General features: G+C 43.1%; 1 protein-coding gene across 6 annotated transcripts in view; it reads left to right on the forward strand.

Annotated features, from left to right (window-relative positions):
• The window catches only part of LNX1 (ligand of numb-protein X 1), an 83,235-nt gene that overhangs the window by 25,044 nt on the left and 34,536 nt on the right, over positions 1 to 23,655 (forward strand). For 5 of the 6 annotated variants that reach the window (XM_037383003.1, XM_037383013.1, XM_037383021.1 and 2 more), the window contains one exon: positions 22,849 to 23,090. The exons of the other annotated variant lie outside the window; for it this stretch is intronic. In XM_037383003.1, the coding sequence (XP_037238900.1) occupies positions 22,849 to 23,090 (242 nt within the window). The remainder of the gene's footprint in view (positions 1 to 22,848; positions 23,091 to 23,655) is intronic. 6 annotated transcript variants of the gene reach the window in all.

Genomic DNA, 23,655 nt, shown 5'->3' on the forward strand with positions numbered 1-23,655 from the left:
TTTGTTGATTTTTCTGGGAATTTTGTGTGTAATGAAAGTTGGTATTTCAGTTATACTTTGAGAAAGATCCTGCTTCACTTGTGCATGCATGAAAGTCACCTTTACTCCATTCACAGCCACCTACACACGCTTGAGATCAGAATTCAACCTTTTACTCTGCTGAAATGTTTTCTCATGGTTGGAGCCTTCTCACACCTTCGGAAAAGGCTGACATTGGCCAGTGTCAATCTCAACAAATACATTTTGTTGCCAAAAGTAAGACCTGAGCCAGCACAAAAAAAGGGAAACTCTGCCAAGCTGGAAAGGAAATGCAATAATTCTGGCTGGCAGACAGGTTTCTTTCCATGAATGAGTTATGTCTCAGTTATGGCTGATTTTTGTGTAGGCTGCTCAGAAGAAGTGTGCTTACGTGCCTTGCCCATGTACCGGCAGCGCAGATGGAGCAAACCTTATCCCACTCGGAGACTGCTTCACAATGGGCAATCCACTTTGGGAGGGAGACCAGAGAGGGCAAAGCACCGGGGCACTGGCAGCATAGGAGGAAGGAGTGAGATGATGGGAGTTACAGGAGACCAGTGGTTACTCACAAGCAACAGAATCTCATTTCTCGTCTGACATTAAGCCACACAGGCCGTATGCTGCAAGTTTGGCCGACCTCTGCATCTCTCTGACAATTAACCTAGTTTAGCACTGGCACTGGCAGCATGACAAGGATATTTTTCCTTGAGCTATTTCTCTGACAAATCTGGCAGAACTGAGCTGTCCTGCAATGCAAGGATGAACACTGCTCTTGCAGGGCTCTTGTGCCTGTCGTAGCTTAAGTCCGGCTCTAAGCACTGGTTCCGAGATCAGCTGCAACGCAGCTTGTTTCACTGTGGGGAAGCAGAGTAGTAGGTCTGAGGGTCCTCTTGGGTTTTTGTAACAGTCTTGACCTTTCAGGGGAATGTGCCTTCAGGGTCCCTGGACTATAGAGCAGTTGTCTGCTTTTTGTGACCTTCACCATGAGCAGAGCTATTGATCAGGAGATAGAACTGATTTTCTGCATTTTGGCATGTGGCTGTGTGTCCAAACTGCCCACCCTGAGCCATGCAGTGAGTGGGGGCACGAGAGTGCCAGCAGTGCAGGGCACAAAAGCAGAGGTTTTAGCTAATATTTGGGCTAATAACATAGCCTGTGTGACAGCATAAACGTGGATGCCTGGGGCTTCCTCTTTGAAGAGGGGGTCCAAGCTGGTCTTTCTAAGTTGAACTGGTACCTCAGTAGAGGTATCTGGTAGACAATGACATGCCATATGTCATGGCTAAAATCCCACTGCCACTGAAGGATTCCTGGCTTGGAGCTGAACCCTGTTTTGGGATTAAGAATGTGAACTTTATTTTAAAACATCTTAGAGAGCTGAATTCACCCCTAGGCCTCAGCAAAGTTGCAGCTGGTGAAGACTGAATTCAGCCAGTGAATCCTTGGGCTCTCTCTGGAATATGCTTTATCCATTCATATAATTTATTAATTGACAACAGATTCTGAATATAGATTGAAGCAAGTTCAGGAGCAACCTAGTGTACAACTTTTACACCAAAAAAATGAACTGTGAAGCATCCATAACTTTGTCACATTGTACAGTATGTCCTCCTGACATGAAAGAAAGAGGCTGACTCTAACAGTGGCCAAGTCAAACCATATTTCTAGGAAGTTTCTTCTTTCTCTTGAATTTCTGTTGGCAACATTATCAAGTTTTATCAATAAAGTCTTGTTCTTCTTAGCAGTGCAGGCAGACAATGAGGTTGGTAATGATCATACCTAGCATTGAATGCATCTGCTTTGGTATTCATTCCCTCTTCTTTTTATCAAGACACTGAGCTGAGTATAATGGATACCTGGTGAGAAGGAAATAATCACCATTCACTCCTCTGTCTTCACGGAACTGTCTTGCTCTGTGACACCACTGTGACACATGGCATGAAGTCAGGATAAGGCAAGATATTTGCAGTTGCTGGAGCCATGCTCTTTTTTTATTTGCTCTTCTACTAACTCACTGCATATTGCTTACCTAAATAAACTTAATTAATAAGATGTCTTTAGTGGTATAAATTTCAGCTACAAAATTCAGTCATCAATGTATTACTTTCAGATTTATTTTTCCCTCCTCAAATCTCTTGAAATCAAGTTGCCAGGAAGCAGGTGTTTTAGGTTGGAAAGTAATTTCATATGCACTTATTGGGAAGCTTACACCTCTCTGTATTATGCATTGCAGTCCCATCATTCACTAGACAGTGTGTAATATATTCTTAATGTAGAATTTCAATAATTTAGTAATCTCTTAAATAAAGGACAAGGGGAATCTGACATGCTCTAAGGATTATATTTTCCTCTCTCCTCTGCAGAACTTAGTGAACTGGTACGATTAGTAGACTGATGACCTCATTATGTTCTGTGTTTTATTAAGAACAGACAATACTATTTCTGAAAGCATAATTCAGGTATTTTCTTTTCTCTTCCCATATGTGATAAGCATTACTGTTATATGTTATTTTTAACATTCAGTTAGCACTGTGATGCCCCACTGTTTTTAACCTTCCTTCCCATGTAAAATGAATAGTGAAATGGTTTCACAGGAGCATCCACAGAGGCCCCTTCCCCTGTGGATTTTATAACTCAACAGCATGAAAGGACAGAAAACGTCCCTCATGGAGCAGACTTTTATGGTGAGGTGATGGGTATGATTAACCAAATCTTTCTGTGGTCCACAGGAGATCACAGGAAGCAGAGAGTACACTGTGCTGGTGCTACAGTATAAGGATGTGTAGGTTGATATGGATAAGCAAGCTGTTTCACTCGATATGTATGAGCATCTATCTCCTGCCAAGAGGCTAAATTACAGACAGAAATAAGCACTCTGTATGAAGAGCACATGTTGCAACACGGTCCTTCACCGAACAGGTTTTGCAGTGGGAGTGGGAATCCCAGGAGGTGGTTGTGACTTGCCCTTGTCAGCTCCCAAGGGAGCCTTGCCACTGGTTCTGGTTTAAACATTTGGGACATCTCTCCTTCCAGCCTTACTACCTGGTTTGTAATCACAAGAGGAAGACGGGACTGCTAGAGAAAGGCTGAATACAATTCTTTCCCAAATGTAGTGTGCATAAACTGGTGTTTCTTTTTTGCCCTTGGCACTGCTGCCGTGACAATTGACATTGGGACCTGTTGCAGGGAAGAGCATGGTTGAAAGTTCCAGTTGCTGCTACTTTGCCCCAGTCCAGACTGTGATGGAAATATTTATATTATTCATATTAGTAAATCAGTCTAGAAATGCTGAGGAGATCCTGCCTTGGGTGCCCAGCGGTGGCTGCTGCAATCCGTGACATCCTCATGTCCCCTTGATGCAACCTGGGCCCTAGCATAGGTCTAGCAGATTCCTGCACATCCAGGACAGCCTCCAGTGTTGGAGACATGCTGTGTTCTCCACATTTGCTTTCTGCCTGCTCTGTGCTGTTATGGGTCAAGGGTATGGCCACACAAATGTGCTTTCCTTGGTGCTGTGTCTAAATTTTCTCAGTGTCCATTTTTAAATTGCATTTAAATTTTGCGTATCTTGATGCTTTTTAGTGGTTTGTTGTTTCTAGCAAACATGCTGCTTCCAGTTTCTTCCCTCAGAGAAGATTAAATTCCAGTACATTCTTAGTTTATCCTTCCAAGGCATGAGTATAATGAAGTTGGACAGTAATGGTTGCTGCATTTCACTTTTTTTCTGCTCTTTCCCCAGTGGTCTAAGCATCTGTGGGTTTGAAGCACTTACAGCTATGGTCTTTGAGTTCAAAATAAATCAGAAAAGAATAGACCAAAACAGGACACAGCATTAAATAAGATATAAAGTATACACATAAACTTGTACTTCATCAGTTGAGCTGACAAAGCAAATAAATGCAAAGACCCACTTATCTGCCTTTTTTGTAATCCAAGCTTGAATAATAAATAGTAACATGACCCAAGTGAACAAAAGAAATTTATAAAGGGAGGCCAAGACCATGTAACCCTCTTCTAGAAGAGATGAACCATAATCCATGCCAGATATTTCCAAAACTCATTCACTCCTGTTCCACCTGCCTCACAACACAATCTGTCCTCCTTTTGCCTTCCCTTCCCCTCCCTTCCCTTCCCTTCCCTTCCCTTCCCTTCCCTTCCCTTCCCTTCCCTTCCCTTCCCCTCCCTTCCCTTCCCTTCCCTTCCCTTCCCTTCCCTTCCCTTCCCTTCCCTTCCCTTCCCTTCCCTTCCCTTCCCTTCCCTTCCCTTCCCTTCCCTTCCCTTCCCTTCCCTTCCCTTCCCTTCCCTTCCCTTCCCTTCCCTTCCCTTCCCTTCCCTTCCTTTCCCTTCCTTTCCTTCTTCACTAGATGCTTAGTTACAACCCTCATATTTTTGCTAACTCAGTGTTGCAGAGAGGTTAACAGTCTTTTTCTTAGAGAGAAAATGCATTTCACTGATTTATGATGTTAACTTGCTTTTTAAGGCTGCTAATTGCTGTTCAGATCTTCCTGTGCTTTGTGTCTTCTCTGTTTTTCAAATCCCCAGCAAACAGAAGTTGACAACCAACACAAAAATTACCACAGTGATTTTGTGCCCTGTGGTGCTTTGCAGCACCAAGAGAACTCACAGCTGACAGCATGAAGGTTTTTTTGTCTGTGATGAGAGAGTTTGATTTGTTTGCATGTTGGGTAAAAATAACAGTTTGCTTTTAAATAGGTGCTTATCTTCTTGCAGCGTTACATAAACTCTCTTGATGCTACCTGCCAAGTGCAAATCGGCTGCTTCTGCCCTATATATGTTTTGAGAGAAGATGCAGGTTTGAAACTCTTTAAATAGGAATCTTTCTGTTGATTCCCTTGACATGACTTGTAATGCTCATACTGTCTCTGTCATCACCAGTGCCAGGCTGTGTTTTGGTTTCTTTAGCCATTTTCCACCTGGCTGCTCCTGGCTACCCTAAATCTTTGTCTTTCCCTTGGTTTCCCTCAGTTCCTGTTTTCTTTACACCTCTTGCCTCTCCCATGTCTGCCTTGCTCCATGCAGCAGTAACAAAGGGATCAAGGTTATCAGGGAAGCGTGCCCTTACTGCATAGCATGACAGCAGCGTGTTTCTCTGTCTGGTGAAGAAGAATTGAACTGGGTTAAAAATGTAAGGCGTTCTTGGACGCAGAATCTGTTGTAACCACTGCAGTAAATGAACAGAGTCAAGATTAAATAAGGACAGAGTACACTGGTCCTGGATTAAGCTGTGGCAGGTAAATGGAGATCACCCATCCATAATTTCAGTCACTCAAGGCTGGTAAGTTCAATCAGTCCATGGAGAAATACTTCTGCCAGGTCTGCATGAGCCCTGTCATCCTTTGGTGCAGTAGTGGTGAGACCCTGTCTGATCCCTTCTGTTGTCTCCAAGCACCTGACTGGTCTGCGAAACAGTCTGTGGAAGGGCTGTTCCCTGGAGTGGCTTGTTCAAGGAGAGTAAGGAGGAAAGGGAAAGGGAGAAACTGGCTGACTTGATCAGTTAAGGACCCTTGTGGTTAACTCCAACAGTGCTGAGCACACTGAGCCATGTGTCTTCCATTGTCTTGCACTATTCCAGCACTGCAAAACTCTGAGCTGGTTATACTTCTTATTTAAAATTTGTGGATTAATGCATGAGTAAATTGTGAATTTAAGCTGCAGAGCTTAACTTCAGCAAAACGTGGAGCTGAAGGCTAATAACAAAGAAAGCTTTATGGATTGACCAGGTTTGGTGAGACTCTATATTAACTTCGCTTCAGCAGTCTTGGTGTACTCTAAACATTTATCTGTTAGACTAAACATAGGTTAAGCCAGGCCATGAAATAGCTCACTTGTAGAACTGACATCTCATCAGAGTTTTATCAACTGATCCTCTGCCTGGTTAAATTGTCACCTGGACTGAAATCTTTAAAAGAGTTGCAAACTGTCCTACAAAACCCACTACAGTGAAAATAAAAAAAGCCAAGAAAATAGGGGTGGTAAGTTCTCCCTCTTTATTATTCAATTCCTCTTACCAAGTTGATTTGTTTGGTTCAAGGACCACGTCTCTCGTTGTTACCCTATCTGCTATTCCAGTACTCAGACAGAGGAAGCTATGGAAGATGAAGGAGGTAATGAAAAGAGTAATATCAATGTGCTTGACTTTTTCTGACTTCAGTTATTTTTATACAGGTATTATTCCATTGACTTAAAAAAAATTACTCTCTTCAATTTAATTGGAACAAATTGGGAGGGAAAATGAGGTTTTGCCTATATAGGCAAACTTCTGCTTTTTTTACATCTGTGTAGCAGAGAGATAGGATAGCAGAAATCCCAAAAAACATTTTTGAGGAAAGGAGCATCTAACCACCCTGATTCACACCACGCAGTTTTTAGCAGAAACAGCAATTTTAAAAAGCAGAACATCCCTTGAGGGCATGTGGGTGAATGAGTCAAAACAATACAAATAAAATGTCATGGACTCCAGTTTCTGCAATCTCTGCTACAGCCTCCCCCTCCCTCCAAAAAAACACACCCCTGTGTGGGAGCTTTGTAAAACCTCAGGCTCCGCTTTTCCTGTCCATTGTGACAATGGTAGCCGCGTGACAGCAGATCTTACAAAACTGTGACTTTTCTCCTGGTTGTTTTGTTGAAATCTATCTCCTTGCATTTGCAGACAGAAACTCCATGACCTTAACACTGACCAGAAAGTCCCTTTGAAGCAGGATGTTTTCAGGAGGGTAGCAGGACTGGTGACAAAACAGCAACCCATCAGTGAATGGTCAGACCTGCAGCTAAAGGGCAAGGGTGCAGCAAGGTCCCTGTTTGTCTCCAGTGTTGAAGCTAGTTCTTGTAAGGGTCATCTGCATCGCCACAGAGGGCTTCAAGGGGTTTAGGGCTGAACGGACTTGCTGCCTGTCTCATAACCTACTGAAGAAGTTGAGCAGTGTAGCTATAGGGTAGGGACAAATCCTGGTCCCCTCTCATCACACCTCTGGTCGACCACAGTGATAGGGATGAAGTACAAATCACTTTGATGTCTCCTCAGTGTCCTTGGCACAAGGAAGCGGAGGGTTCAGGTCTGGTTTTTTTCTATTGACTGCAGGGAAATTCAGGGCTTAAGGTTTGGGTCTTCTTCATTCAAAAAGCTTCTGTGCAATTTTTTCCCCATCTCCTGGCAGCGCTCGAGAGCGGGATAGGTCTGGCACCGTATGGCGCTCCTCCTTCCCTCTGTCCCCATCCTCCTGCTTGGGGAGGTGCTGGGCTCCAAGGAGGAAAGGAGGCAGCCCCTGTCCATCTGCGAGCTGCCATGGCTCACTGTGTGGGCACACGTTGGCAGGACTTCAAAATGACCTGAGGTTGTGTTTTGCCTCTGAAGGTGCGTGACTTCCTGCAGAGGCCAGGGATGGCATTTTGCTATTTTCTGTGGACACTGATGGGACGACTGGCCTTGCATGGACCTTCCCTGTGGTGGGCAGCTTGCAAAGGGGGTGGACTAAGGGCAAAGAGGTAGAGACATGGGTATGGCCTGAAGTCTTCCTGTTGACATACCCTAGATGTGACTGTTACCAGGTAGGAGAGGGCCTATAGAGCCCCTGTAGGGGAAATAGCCCAAGGAATAGCTTCCGTGCTGAGACACACCTGTGCTCTCCTTCATCAGAAAGAAACAGCGAAACTGGATCCTAAGTGATTTTATAATATACCTGTCTGTTTTTCAAGTGGTGTTTTCCATTTGTAAAGTTAGTCAGACCTGGGCTTCAGGAGCAATGTTTTCAAGAGAAGACTCTGACTATATGAAGCATTATTCTGGAATCACCTATTGTGCCATCTGCCAATGACAACTCCCTTGGCACTTTTTTTCCCTCACTGACATTTAAAAAAAGAACACCTGTGCTGCCTATGGTCCCCTGTGACAGGGAAGCAGTTGCTGATGTTATCCTCCCCTCCCTTCTGACTGCTTTGCAAACAGTGCTTCTTCCATGTCTGCAAAAATAGTCACGTTGAAGAGAAACAATGCTCACCCTTGCAAGCCGGTTGTGAGGTGTCAGGTCCAGGGCTGAGCACAGACATTCAGGTGACCCATGATTCTGCATCGTTAGCAACACCTGGGTGCAGTGCCAGAGCTCTGTTTCAAGTCTTAACCTCTTTTGTGCTTTTAGAAGGTAGATGGGTGTCTGATATTTTAATTCCCCTCTCTCCTTTTTGCTTGAGATGCTGAGGTATCTGAGAGGGAGTGAAAGTGCCGTTCATACAGTTAGGGCTCTATGGGACTGCTTTTATTCTTATTGCTTTTTGTGTTATAGTAGTTTAAAGAACCGACAAATGAGCCAAATCTGTGCTGTGGAAGACATTGAACAAAAACATAGTAAGCCCTAAGGGCTTTTTATTATGCATGAAATAAAGTGAACCTGTAACTTGTTTTCAGGATGTGGCATGTTGAGGGGTAGACCCTGGCTCTCACAGAGCTCCAGGCTTGAACTACAGGACAATATTGCCTCTTAACTAATCCTCAACCACTGCTAGGCATGGCTGGTCAAATGAACCATCTTTTATGGATTTAGGTTCTTTTATAAAGGATGCTGCCAGAAAAGTCTGCCTACCAAATTGGGAGAGCTTTTTTGCCCCTAAAGTTTTATTAGGGCAACAGTGTTAAAATTATTCTTTTATCATGTTAATCAACAGAAAACAAGTTATCAAAGGACAGAAAATAAATATCTGTTTTGCCCCCAGTAGCAGAAGGATCTCTTGATTCATTTGTGCTACTGTGTTACTTATATCCGTTGGCATGAATGTCTGTGCTTCACCTTGCCTGCTTCTTCGTGGGCTAAAGGTATGGGCAGGTACCTCTGTAGACTTAAAAACAATCCATTATTTTACTGATATCTTGATCATACATGGGCACTACCTAGTGTGAAGAAAGGATCTTGGGATGCAGAGCCTGAAGTTACAGAGTGCAATGATGTTGGGAAACTAGCACCTAAAATTTCTGAGCACTGAGAGCTTCCACAGTTTCCATTCAGTGTCCAGAAGAAAGAGCCGGGAAGAAAGGCAGAAATTATCCCCAAAAGATGGTTTAAACACATAGGGAAGTTAATCCATAACAAAGTTGGATGTGAAATGACACTACTGTTCTTACTCTAGGGTAGCTTCTCTGGTGAATGCTCTTACTCTGCAAGAGGGATGTCTCCAGGGAAGCTATTCTCGGGTGTGTGGTTCTACACATATAGTATACATAATGTGGCTAAGGTCTCATTCCACAACCACTGCAGTAATCATATACTTCCTTCTTGCAGACAACCCCTTAGGAAGCAGCACCATCTCTGGAGGCTGATGTGCTTAGCCTTTGAAGAACAGTTTGTGCTCAAGTTTGGAAGGTGTCCTTAACGCCAGAATCTAAGTAGTCAGCAAATCCTCCTACGTGATGCTGTGGCATCTTCAATTAGCTTTTAAAGAAATAAGAAAATAATTTGCCACGAGGCTGTTCTGTTCACAGTCACTAAATTGTTAGGTATTTCTTTCCCTTTCTTCCTCCTTTTCCCACTGTACTGCAGCCTTATAAACACGTGGTGCTGACTGTCTGGCTTTGCCCTTCAGGAAGCAAACTTGTTTCAGGGCAGTTAAGGAAGTTCCTCAGAAGGTATGATCAGCTAAAGACAGTTAAGCCACCAACCACTAGTCCAAAGCATTGCAGAAAATACTAAAACAGAATGTTTAATTGCTAATATAAATCTTCAAATGCACTACCAGTTTTGTTTAGTCTGTATACTCTTTTTTTTTTTTTTTTTTTTTTATCCTCAGTGTCCATCTCAGGCTGAGGCAGATATTTTGGAACCAGAGAAAATTTTCTCATTGTAGCTGTAAGATTATTCTCTGTTATAGTGCTGGGCAGTTTGGCTTGATGAGTCATCATCACTGACAGCCCATTGCAGTCATATTTGCATGAAGCAAGTAAGATTTGTTTTATGTGTGTCTGAATCTGGGCTGCAACATGTCCAATGCCCCCAGCATGCTGCTGTCCACTGGACACTAGTGTAGATGTCCAGCTGGAGATCCTGTCTGTTGGTGATGGCTTGGGTCACCTTGAGTCATGATGTGGGTAATGCCTTTGCTTGAAAATTAGCAGGTGATGAGGCATGGCATGAGTACACTGCTGGAAATCAGATTGCCAGCTCCCTTCTGAAGGACCAGGGTCATCTCAGTTTGAAGAAGACAGATGTTATCCCCCTTTCAGAGCCGATAATGAACTAACGTAATTTCCTATGCCACCCTGGTTTTCCTTCAGGGTGTCCATCATCACTGCTAATGAGACCCAAGTCTACTTAAATTGTGATGCTAACAAAATTGCAGCCTGGGCTGGAACAGCCTCAGGCACAGAGGCTGGCTGAGTCACCCAGATGCCACAACCTGTCACAGAGAATTCATGGTTTGGATTCATTTCAAGGCAGTCCCTCGCACAGCAGCCCTGACCCATTTTGTGAGAGCAGCAATGTCAAGCAGGATGCGCCCTCTCCTAGGACAGCAGGGGCAAGGCCACTGTCTTGGATCACCCAGGGGGATAGAATTGCAGCTCATGCTCAAGGTTCAGTTCTCCAAACCTGCTGCCCAGGTTTGCATATGGTGTTCTAGGTGTCCAGCTGCATGCACAATGGTTATGTTCTAATTTTGAAAGAAAAAATAGTTATCAGAGCTTGAACATTGGAGTTGCCAAGGCTGCAGTGGCATAAAAGGAGAATGAAAGAGCAGCTTCCTAAAGAATATTTTGGGATTTTTTTTTTTCCAGTTTCCTGTATTTTAGTAGGATGAGTGGATAAGTTAATGTGTTTTGTAAAAGAACAGTGTGACATGACTGTCTCTTACCCTGAATGTTTTTTAAATAAATTGAATAATTAATGAAAAAAACAGAACAATTTTTTAAAATTTATTTATACTTTGAAAAAATAGCATGAAATCTGAGAGAGTAGAAATGACTAAGAGAGCCTAAGGAAATGCATAGCATCTGCAGGCAAAAGAATATGAAGAAGCAGCAGCCTGAGCATCTTGGGCTTGAAGTAAGATATGGTGCAGAAGTTATTTTATTCTCCTACTTTTTACAGTGAGAAGAGCTATTCACTAGAATAACCTCCTCAGGGATATGGTAGAGTTTCTATCACTGAAGGTTTTCAAGATGTGATTGGAGAGGGTGCTAGATAATCTCATGTAGGCTTCTTTCCCCATAGGTTGGACCATATGATCTTTCGGGGTCCCTTCCAACCTAGGGTCTTCTATGATAATTGCCTTTGTCATGGAAATCCATTTTGTGTTGTTGGTAATATGGTATCCACTTCTGACAGCATCTTTTGTAATTAAGGGATTTCAGGGTTGGATTCCTGCTTCCAACCTAGTTTATGTATTTTATCCTTTGATTCATCAGTTATATCCTGGTAGTCTTAGAAAACAAGACACAATTTTAAGGTAATTTCTGCAGCTTCAGACTGTGAACTTGTGTGCCTGGACGGTACTGCCAGGTTTTTCCCAAGATACTGACTGAACTAACAGAGAACAGTGCCTTTTCTTATGAACTTCTCCCAACTTCAACCAAAAAGCCACAGCAGCCTTGGAAGCAAGACTCAGATTCTCCATCCCCAGGTGTCAGTTTTTCATTTGGCAACGGCACTGGGCTCCCTCTTGCTTCGCCCACCTCTCTGAATAAGCTTCAGCAGGAGGAGCAGAGATCAGCCTTACCCCAGCCTGACCTGAGCACACCTGAAAACTGAGGTGTGATGGCGTGAGCCCTGCCAGCCTCCCTTGCCAAGCGAGAACTGTTATTGGGACATGTACATTGGGAGGGAAACTGCATCGCTGCAGTTTTGGGCGCTTTCCATGGTATTAAGCACAGCACTGCCTGGAGGTAGCTATGTGGGGAGAAGGGTGAGTGGATTTGGCTTTTTTTTTTTTCAGATTTGGATAAAGGAATTCAGCTTAAAATTATTTCTGATAGTTCTGTTAAAAAACGGTGATCCAAAAAAAAAGTGGGTTTCAGCATTTTTCAGCATTTCAATTTTTACAGCATAAGTGATCATCTTCTACCATGTGAGCTTTCAGAAGACTGTAAACAACATTCCAGCCATATTTGTGCTGTGGCTGGATATGGGCTTTCTGGAGCCTTTAAATGCTTTTACAATGCATGTTTATTTTAATGGGAGGGTAAAATATCTCACTGAAATATCTCATACTCAACTGTGTGGAACTCATAGACCCACAAGCAACGAAGATTTTTGCATGCCCAGTGGGTTTGGGGAGTTTTTTTCTGAAAACTAGCTCATAATGTCCCGCTGATCGATCCTCTTCCAGCCACACGTGCAAAGGAGAAGACTGCAGAGCTGGGATTAGAAGCTGGAACAGTGTTTCTCCAGCAAAATGTTCTGTTGGACTTGCTATCTTCACAAAGAACTAGCGTAATGAGATATTTGGTCAGTAGAGTGACTTATGTACATCTTATGTCAGTGTCAGTACTCATTTAGGCTGAAATCCCAGAAACTGAGCTCTGAGATACACCAGAAAATGTTGTACTCTTCCTTCCCCACCCTTACTAGGAGCCCATGTTATTTTAGGGTTTTAAGGCACAGTGAGTCATGAGTCACGTGAAGTTCAGTTCTTATAGGACTGGTTCAGCATCCTTGTTGAATACCAGATATTGGATTTGATAGTACAGGAGAACTATTTTTTAAAATGGGAAACATTTGTGACATCTTAAGATGCTACTTAGTCATGGTGGTGGAGGTGTTTGCTCAGTGCTCAGATGGGCGTCTGACAGGGACCTCTGTGGTTTTTCAACTTCTGGGAAGGCGTGCCAAGACTCCTTGTTCTGACCTTCTGGATAAGAAAGCAAGCTGGTGTTCAGAGCTTGATGTGTACCAAGACATGTTAGCGATGTAATTTAGATACGCGTGCTGACCTAAAAGGGATCTTCTGTGACTTTTGGGTCACTGAGGTCAGAGGCAATTGCCACCAGAGCTAGAGCTGTGAGTGGCTGTCCATAGCATGTTCTGTCAATAATGTCTTTATACCCAGCATTCGTTATTTACCAGCTGCAGCCATATTGTTTTCTGTAATTTCAAATTCCAGTGGAGAGCATATTAGTAAACACAGGCCTTGGGTTGAAAACATCTTGAAATAGACTGCAGTGTTCCCTTTTTATTATTTTACATCTAGAGACTTATGTGCATGTGTCACTCCTTTGTGTCAACAGAAGCCTCAAAACTGCTGTCTGTGTCATAGCAGGTATTACAATTAGTTTTATTTTGAAAATAAATCTGTGCTAAGCACGTGTAAATACAAAGTTTCTGTTTGGCAGGCTCTTCTGTCTATAGCTGCAACAATCAAGTTACATTAATACTGTCACTCTTGTTAAAAACTCAAAACCCCTTGTCTCATTGCAAGCATATTTTGCTCACTGCATCATGAAGCTTTTATAGTATAGGTGGGGATAGTAGGAGGGGAAGACAATGCTGAGATACTAAGTTCCAGGAGACTAATTATACCTGTTGAATATAATCTGGTGATCAGAAGACTGAACAATAAACGTGAAAAACACATGAATCAACAGATTGAATGCTTATTCTTAACATTAATTATATGTGTATCCACATAATTTGAAAAATGCAGTGTATTGGATTGTGTGCTATTATGAGGTATATCATTGCAATGCTTTAAGAATTTCTTTGTCCTTGTACTCATTATTTTTGCCAGAGGTAACTTGATTTTAGCAGCATTAACATTTTTTTCGGAGCCTTTGTATATTTATGCTGTGATTTTTCTTAGGCTCATTTTTCAGTTAAGGTTCTAAATGAGCAATACGTTCAGTGATCCTGCTGCAGTCTCATTACATATGATCTCAATTGTTTCTATAAAAAGGTTATACTATTAGTAGTAGTATAAGGCAAAATGGACAAGGTTGCCTGCTGAGTACCAGTGCTGTTCTTTGAGTGGTCTTGGACCTGAAAACCAGAAGTGAAGCTGACAGTTGCTGATGGCAGGTCTTATGTTGCTTTCCAAACACCCATCTGATGCACATTGCATGCGATTGCTCCTTTGTGCACACTGTCTGAAGAGAAAAGAATCTACAACCATTAGCAAGTACCCAAGTTTTCCATGAAGGAACCTCTTGGACGTCTTTCTAATCTGTGTTTTCTCACTTTCTTTTGAAAAAATGTTTGAGTTTTACTCTTCTTCAAGAGTGTGGAAGTCTGAAGCTTTTAAGTGTGTGGTATAGAAAATTACGCGATTCTGGAAGGTTCATGTTCAGGCACGAACACAGCAAGGAACCTATGAGTACCTAAGTAGGAGATTCAAAGCAAAATAAGAGGGAAAAAATAAAGACACATGGGACTGTGATCACACAGCTGATGAAAGCACCTGGTAAATGTTTCATCAAGCTCCACCTTCGCTCAAGTCAAGAGGAGGTTTTAGTACTTTAGGACTTTAATATAGCACTTGAACAAATTAGCAGTTTAAACGATGTATTATACATTGGATGCTAAAAGCACTAGAAGCCGTCATCAAGGTTTACAGGCTCTCACCAGCTCAGAAATGCTAGTCCCATGTGTCTTATTTTTCCCTCTTATTTTGCTCTGAATTTCCTACCCAGGTACTCATAGGTTCCTTGTTGTGTCAGTACCTAAGCACCTACCAAGAGTTAGAGAGAGGGTGCTGCTCCTCTGTTTTCCTTGTTTGTGTCAGCTGATGTGAGTAGCTTGCATGAGGTATGTAGATTACTCTTGGGGAGCTTCAGTATTTAATTGAGTAAGTTCAGTATAAATAAATATTGCTGTTGTTTTACATCATGCAAGATCACTCTGGTTCTGTACTTTTGGCCAGTAACTTCCCTGTCATGGCAAATGTTTGTTTATAGTAACCTAAGAGCAAATAATGATTAATAGGTTGACTATACTCTTTCACCTTGGTTAATTCCTCATGTTTGTTGCTTAAGGTCTACTTGTGCTCTACAAGGATTACATTTAAAGGCAGCACTGGAAAAAGTAGAAGCTGTAGCAGCAACCTAAGGCTGTGCCTTATGTGAGCAGTGGGAACCGGCTGCTGAAGCCCTTGTGCACTCTCAGAGCATTGGTGACCTGGGCACAAGTGGGGAAGGGGCAACAGAAGGCAAAGCCACAGTGTCAGTTGTGAACGTTAGCTTCTCTAAAGTAATAGTTGTGTTAGGCACAATACAGAAGCTGCCCTAATCCATGGAAGAAGTTGTCATTTCCAGCCTGTATGCTGACTTGCCCATCTCAGCTGTCTCTAGCAATTTACAGCTCCATTCTCCTATATGTAAGACAGCTGCAATTTATTGGAATGGCTTAAGACTAGAACTTGAAACGATGCTTGAAACTTGAAGAGAAATCAGTACAGTTGTGTTTCAAAAATGACAGAGTAATGGCCTGGAAGAAGTATTGGGGGAGGGAGAGAACATGATCTGGACCAACAATTTGTACATAGTCCCAACAACTGGGATTATTGCACAATAATCCCAGTCATGGTTTTTGCCCAGAGCTGCAGGCAACTAGTATTGTTTACCTATTTCTTCCAGTTCTCTGTTCCCATGATAGATGTTAATGGGCCTTTTAAAACATTTCATAACAGAAGCTGATGATGGTGGTTGAAATACAACTTTTTTGCTTTTTAAAGAATAGGGGGAAAAAATCTTGAACATGACCACATGTTACATGATACTTCGGGACCATGTACATGAAGTTTAAACTCTACAATTTATTTAAAAGTAAAAATGTGTTCCAAGGTCTTCAACTCTTACAAAAACTGGTAGGAAATCTGGAGATTCCTCCCTTCCCTCAGTATGAGCAGTCAAATTTAAAATGAAGATTTGTTTTCCATTGAATGCTTGTTCAGTTTGTGTCTGGCAGCAGCTGCCTGTCCATTGGTAGTTTTGGGAACTGTGGGGTTTGAACTCTGAACTGAAATTCCATTCTTTACCAGTGCAAAACACTTTCAAGGGCTGTACCAAAATCGATGGCCATGCTTGCTCCTCCTTCTCAGCAACCAAATCACAGAAATGGGAGTATGTCACTGAAGCTGATGACTAACATAGTAATTATAAAGAACACTCGGTATGCATTTTCCTCATATGCTTAGAAAACCTATTTTTTTTTAATCTGTGGGAACTGTAAGTCCTTTTTTCTAGTGGTGCACCCAAATTCATTAATAAGTGGCTGACATGGAAGTGTAAGTATACAGATACTCCTGCACACATTCCTTATATAATATACAAATACATTTTGTTTGACAGCATCATAGTGCAAAAGCATTGTGGCAATGACAGCCCTTCCTTGGGGTCAGATCTTTACAGATGGGACACAGTACAAGTTTATGCTTTGCTAGTAAGGTAGTTCCAGAGTTTATTGAATTACACTGGCTTCATTAAAACAAAAAGCATGAAAAAACCTTAAGAAACCATAACAGGGATATGCAGAAATTAAACTGAAAAAAATAGATATTTGAGAGGATTTTTCCTATCTTGTGGGAAAATATTTAAGCTAAATAACTTCAGCTTAAAGAAATAAATGTTATGAGGACCTTTATAAATATTTATAGAGTAGTAACGCAGAAATATAGAACCATTAAATCTACTACATGTTTATACTTTAGCAAAGGCCTCTGGTTGACAATAGAGAGCAAATAACATGAGAAAATCTCTGACAGCTAGACAGAGAAGCTCTTTGCCTCATCTGAGCTTCTATCACAGCTATCTCTGTGCTGACATGGAGAAGAGCGGTGTTTATGGAAGCACAAAACAGAATTGCTCATCCTCAACCCTTCAGAGGCAGCAGGGATCAAGCTGCCAGCCCGTGCCTCCCTCCCAGCTAGCCCTGATGCCCCGGGTGTCAGGAAGCTGTCTTTAAAATGCTTTTGTTTATAGCATTATTGAAGTGAAAGAGTAATAGTAACTAGGATGATTTGCCACTTCAGGTTGGTGAAAAATGAGCATTTTTCCTTCCCCAAACAAAATGGCAAGCCTCTGACACTGAGATCATCAGGGAGAGGATACCCAGGTGCATCAGTGCCAGGGTACAAAGTGCACTGAACAGCAGCGATGAGCATCTAGAAATGTTGCTGGCATTAAGAATTTCAAGTGCAGGTGCAGAGAACAGCCTGTTTTCTAGTTGCATGTTTAGACAAGGTTTTTGCAGCCTGACTTGCAGGGAAGGTTGGTTGGAAACTGTAATCCAGGAGTTTAAGCTTTGCTTTTTAGGTGGCTCATCCCTTCTTTATAAATCTTGAGGAAGGTTTATTGTAGGCAGGGCCTTCTTAGCCATAGCTGGTGATGACAGTAGCTTGAGGAATGCTCTTGTCATGACACAATCCTTTATAAAAAGCAGAAAAGGCAAATGCATTAAAAAAAAAAAATCAGGTACTTATTTATGAAGCTTTTTTTCATATGCAGCATTCATGCAGAGGTTAGTCCTTCCAAGAACTCAGAATTACCAAGGAAAAAGCATTTCTGTTAAACACTCAGTTCCAGGATTGATTTTCATATATAGGGGGGGAATAAAAAAAGGAATTTTGCACATAGGACCAGGATCCACAGAAGCCAGACTTCCAAGCAAGGATAATACAACATCATTGGGGGTAAAGAGCAGCAGGGTATTTGTCATTGTCACCTTCGCTGCTGAAGATGTTGATGTCTACAGGCTCTAAGGCACTGGTAGGGTTGGTCTGGAAAGGAGATTGTACATCTGCTGCATTTTAGCTTAGATCTGTAACATGGGATTTGGTTGGAGTTTAGGTGCATTGCTCCTTTTTAGTTTTTGGCTCCAGTTCCTGGGGCACTTGGCAAAAGTGAGATCAGAGTAGTAGATTAATTGGTGTCATCTCTGCCTGAGAACAGATCTAGTCAGTTCACTCCCTTATGATGGACTTTCAGAAAGCTTTAGAATTCAGGTTTTTGGCCTGAAATCCATATGGTTGGTATTTGGGTTATGTTTGGACTACAGTCACTGCTGATGCACATGTGGTCTGAGTGGTTACCGTGGGGCAGGAATTGCCAACACCTTCTCGTGAGTCAGCCTCTCCAATACAACCCCCCCCTTCCTCTGCAGAGACGGCAGGAGCCTCTCACCAGGGTCTCACAAGTGAGGTTATCAGCACTAGGTTTTCCAGGATGCTCCCTGTTGGTCACCTTCAGTTTCTCCATCAGCCTTTCCACCGGATCAGTTTGGGGCACCACAGCAGTCAGGAGAGTTTGTGTGGGGTGTGATACCACATTACCGGTACTTCTGATGCTGACTTACGTCAAGCCCAGATTACACAGGGATGAGACTGCTTGCAGCGAGGGCATAGCTGAAACATATTTGTCTACCCTGATCAGAGTTTAGCTTCAGGTCAGCGATGACAGTCCATTATGCAGTATTTTTTTCTGCTGGGCAATCCCGAGTGCTTTGTATAGATCATTCTTAATTGCACTAAGACAATGGGTCCATTGCTGCTGCACTAAAGCAAAACATCACCAAAATATCCGTGCGCTGGAGGTGAGGTTGGGAAAGAAGTGCTGAACTGGGCAGGGAGAGCTTCTGCTCTGTGTATCTGAGCCAGACCCGGCTCACCAGAACTGTCACTCTCTAGCTTCACTTTTTTACCCTGTTTCCTTCCCAGGCAGTCAGGTGTGAGACAGGGAGAAAGAGGGATACCCTGTGAAGTGACAGAGAGAAAGCAGGGTGTTTTTAAAAAAGCAAATGCATTTTTTTGCCTGTGATATTGTTTCTTTTAGATCACTAGAAATGGAGTGAAAAAATCCATGCAGTTGTCCTTGTTTATGTTTTACCTTTATATTTTGTCTGTGTCAGCCTAGGTAATGGAAATCCTTGAGGTCAACCTCACTTTCAGGCACTCCTTTGCTGTGCGAGTCAGGGATGCTGCAAGGAAAACGCATTTCTGTTTTCAAACCACTGTTTTCATTTGAATTTGCAAATGGCGTGGAAATGTTTCTGTTGGCCTTGAGTTTAACTGAAGCTTGTTTTCACAAATGGTAGGACCAAGCAAAGGCAGCCACAGGGTTTTGGATGTCCTGGCTTCAGCACTTGGGATGTACTGCTCCTAAAGCCTGGAGTGCAAAGCCTCCCTGGCGTGTGGAGCAGGGCACGGGGCAAGGCTTGCTCTGTGGCCGCAGGTGTTGATGCCAGCCAGAATTGCAGCCCTGGGTGAAGTTTCACAGCCACCACTGCCCTCTCACTGTCCAGTGGTTAGCTCATACAGCCAGGATTTAGGACAGCACATTTCTGCTTCATAAAAGAGGCCATGCAAACAGAAGAAACTATTTTCTGAATTTCCTGTACACACCTAGTAACACTGCTTTAATGGCATGAACTGTACAACGTGCATTATTCACGTCTGTTTATCTGTCTTTGGGTTTGGCCTTCACATTGTTTTGGTATTATACGGCTGCATGGATGTACTCGCTGTCCAGCACAGGGAAGGAACATAAATCTGTAGTTCACCTTGGCCACCAGACAGTGCTGGGTTTGCTTTCTGAGTGGCCTATGTTAATCAGGTATCCTATCTTCTAGCTGTAAATCAGGCAGCTGATTAATAATCACAGTAAGAGAAAGAATTAGTACTGGCATGTAGCTGCTTTATGGATTTCTCTTTTCTGGGAGCCAAATCCAACCATATGGAAAAATGTAGCTGAGACACTATAAATATGATTCCACTTAGTCATCTCTTCTGCTTTCTGTTATCACAGCAGTGTCAGCACAAGGAAAACAATGAAAGTGAAGAGATGCTGTTGCTGATTTTATTACAAGTTTGAGGGGTTGGGATTTTTTTTCTTTTTTTTTTCTTCAAGGACACTGTGTTAATCTGAAGAAAGAAGGCTTGATTTGTGTTCATTTATGCCTGCCACAATTATTTAATAGCTTCAGTGCTCATACTTCAAGAGCTTTGGTTCTCTTTTAACTATTTCTGGCAGAGTTAGAAAGATATGCCTTGTGCTTTGTATCATGACAACTTGTCTTCTCCAGTAAGCCACATCTTAAACCGTGTCATCCCTCTTTACATTCAAAGTAGCTGTTTTCTCTTCATTGCTGTTGGATTGATGCTATTAACTGGGTGTCTGCAGTGCAGCCAGCAGCACCGAGAGAGGATTTCCACAGAAAATGAAGGCTTTAGTAGTGAAGTGCAGATGGACACCAGGCAGCAGTTGAACCCATGTAGCCGGGAATCTTTGGGTGGAGCCAATTCCGATGTTCACGTTGATCTCCACACAACCCACAAAAAGTGAAAAAGATCTGTGTTTGAGGATCCATTCACAAGGCTGGTGCTCTAATATCAGCTACTGACACTTTACTGGCACAATGAAAAGAGAGGCAAATAAAATAAAATACGGAGTAGGAATGTCTCTCATCATATTCTGAATCTTTGCAGGATCTCTGTAAGGCAGAGACTGTCTTTTGAGACCAGCAAACAATTCACCCCAAGGCTGTTTCCTTGTGTTCATTTCGTTGTGTTGGCTTTTTAGACTATTTTTGAACTATTTTGTTGAGCATTCACAGTCTGGATTAGTAAACGTGACCTTACTGCAAGTGGGAGAGGTTGAGGACAGGTTCCCAAAATGCTGTGTTGGAGATACTTAGGTGAGCTGCAAGGGGGGAGGGCTTTTGTGGTTCTGCTCCCTGTGAAATATAAAGGAGAGCATCCTTCCACAGTGTGGGATGCTGGGGAGGTGAGGAAGTCATACCTCTTTTTCAGGAAGGAATAAGAAAACGTTGCTGCACTGGAGGCAGGAAAGCACTTCCTTTCTGTTTTACATGATTATTGTTGCAGCCTTGTCTTGGAATAGGTGCCCGAAATAGCTTTTTGTTGGCATCTTGAAATAGTTGACCAACCTTCCCTTCCATAAGAGTATTTTCTTTTGAGATGCCTCGCTTTGCTTGTGAAAGGTTTCAGAAATAACTTTTGCCACAACCATTCCCATCAAAACCGTAAAGCATATGCAAAGCCCTTACATAGTTGCATTAATATGATACAGTTTGGGTAAGGTTTTTTCTCTCTTTAAGACAAAAAATGTCAGAAGCAGTATGAGGTAAATGATGGTAATTCATAATATAATGCTAAAAAAGTTTTTAATTCAATTGTCTCTCATAAAAAGCCAATGCCATAAGAGAGATTAAACTGCTGCTCCAAAGCTGATACAAAGCCTCTTTCTCCTCTCATCTTTCTGTCCTGCTTCCATAAATTGTTTCTCTTCCAAGGCCCCTGTTCAGAGCGCTACTTCTTTTTCTGACACTTAACCCACTAGCATTGTGTACTGTATGTATTATGCATTGCCTTTTGTGCATGCCATATATTAGGAAGAGCTTTCTATCCCTAAGGGTTTCTGCAAGCTGTTTCTGTGAGTTTGTCCTATAGGGCACTTTCATAAAAGTCATCAGTTAGCCTTTGCTATGAAGAAAGACATAATAGCAATTGAAAGTAGGGCAAGCTCGTTAGATGATGATTAAAAGGCAGATTATTTTTTTTTAATGCAGTGAATGAGGTTCTGGTGGGTGGGCACTGAGCAGAAGTGGTGCTGGAGAAAAGTCACAGGTGCTGTGTCCTTGGGCCACTCTGTCTTTTCAGTTATTTTATAGCTTTAATTAAATACTGACTCATGAAGAGCACAGCGACCTTTAATTTCATTCAAGTGACTTTCTTTAACAAGCCATAAGAAATGAATGCCATGTGTGGTCCTGCTCTCTAGGATGAATCTAGAGCAGATAGTTGGGACCACAAATAAGTTGTTTCAAAGCAGACTTGTAAATTGCCTCTTAAAATGCTGTATATCTTCAGCTCTTCTGGGAACATGCATGTCTCCACCAGAAACACTACGTCAATGTGAGGTAGAGTAAGGATTTAGGATTTGGGTTTTCCTCTGGAAGTATTTTAGAGCCAGCCTTGAGCTCCCCAAACTGGCGAAGTCCCAGGCTGGCCCAAGGACCTTGGTCTGAGGACCTGCACTCACTCGTTCAGTGGGAGCCCTGCACTCCCTCCTTGGCTCTGACAGGGCTGCGGGGCCAGCAGGAACACCACCACCACCACCACCACCACCCCTACTTCATGTACCTCTTCCTCCATCAAGGCAACAACCCCTTTATTTTAGTGTCTTAACTGAGCTAGAATAGCAGAGCTGGAATCTTCATCTCCATGGCTGAATTTGAAAACAATTCCTTAGGTGCAGTTCAAGCAGTAAATGTTCTGTACAGGCACCATGTGGGGACATGATTCCCACAGACCCAGGGACGTGTCCCCCAGCTGCAGCCCTCCCATCATGGGATGCTTTGGCCTCGACCTGCGGGCAGCCCCTGCCCCCTGCATGGCACGGCACCTGCACCCGGTGTGACCACCTTGGTGGCCAGGGAGATTTTTCAGGGTGCAGGGCTGTGTGAGGCGCCTTTTATTCCACCAGCAGACCTGAGGGAGCTGTCAGGCCTCACCCTGCTCTCCTTCATTGACCAGACACAAGGAAGAAACTACAGCCAGCAGCCTCTGGCTTAACTGGCCACTTGCTGCTCCTGCACTCTGGCATCCTGAGTAGCTGTTTACCAAGTGACACTACACACAGGTCTACCTTTTCTTCACCAACAGTACTCTTTCCATGTAAGGTGGTACCTCAGGTGCTTTGAAGGACAGTTTTCCTTCTTTTTGATCCTGCAACATGACAGAACTGGCATTTTTCCCTCTTGTTAAGCATCCGTTTTTCATCGGCCGTCATGATTGTCATAGTTTGTACTCCAAGTGATTCCTTGGCACTGGATAATTTCCATAAATACAACTTGTTATCATGTCTCCCTTTGCCTCCCTTCTCCTTAGATGTAAAGGAGCATCCCACTATGGCCTTACCAAGGAACGGAAGAGGCGTTCCCAAGACTGTTCTCCGGACCATGGCTCCAGCTTAGCAGTAGCTGCCCTGGGCCCCGAGCTCTCGGCAGCTGCGGCCATCGCCTTAATGACAGATGAGCCGGGGCTGGTCAACCCAGCTTTCAGCCCCACCTCAGAGGACAGCCAGGCAGGCAGCAGCCCCGGGGACCTGCATCGCAGCAATCGAAACAGAAGTAAGGACTAAAAGTGATGGTTTCAGATGATGGCCTCTTTCAGCATTCCTTTTTCTGTGAAAAAATTTTTGTTGGAGGCTTTAAAAAAAAAAAAGGGAGAGCAAAATCTTTAATTTTACATGGCTTATCAAATTGCCACTTAGTGACCCAATAGATTTGAGGTGAAAACAAATTTGCTTGGCCGGGGGCAGCACCAAGCTGAAGACGGACTAGCTGCACACATGCAAACCCCAGGTCTTAAGAAAGTATTTAGGCAAGTCAGCTCAGCTGGAAGAGCAAATGGCATATGTGATGTGCCAGGGAGATGGTGTAGCTGTGTTTAGTTCCACCAGAACATGGTGGCCCGAGTAACCCCCATAGACCATGCCATGGGCACCTACTCAGAAGCCTGTTGGGAATTGTGTTTGGCAGTTGCCAAGTACCTGCAGGAAAATAAACCTTAAGAAGTGCCTTTGGAGCATGGGGGTGTTTTGCCAGCCTCCCAGGGAGGTGCAGCTCAGAGGAGCTGGCCTTGCTGAAATAACCAGAGTCAGGGACAAGTTGCACCAGGAAACTTTGCCTTGAT

This window comes from Falco rusticolus, chromosome 1 (genome assembly GCF_015220075.1).
Source record: "Falco rusticolus isolate bFalRus1 chromosome 1, bFalRus1.pri, whole genome shotgun sequence".
Taxonomy (NCBI): Eukaryota; Metazoa; Chordata; class Aves; order Falconiformes; family Falconidae; genus Falco; species Falco rusticolus.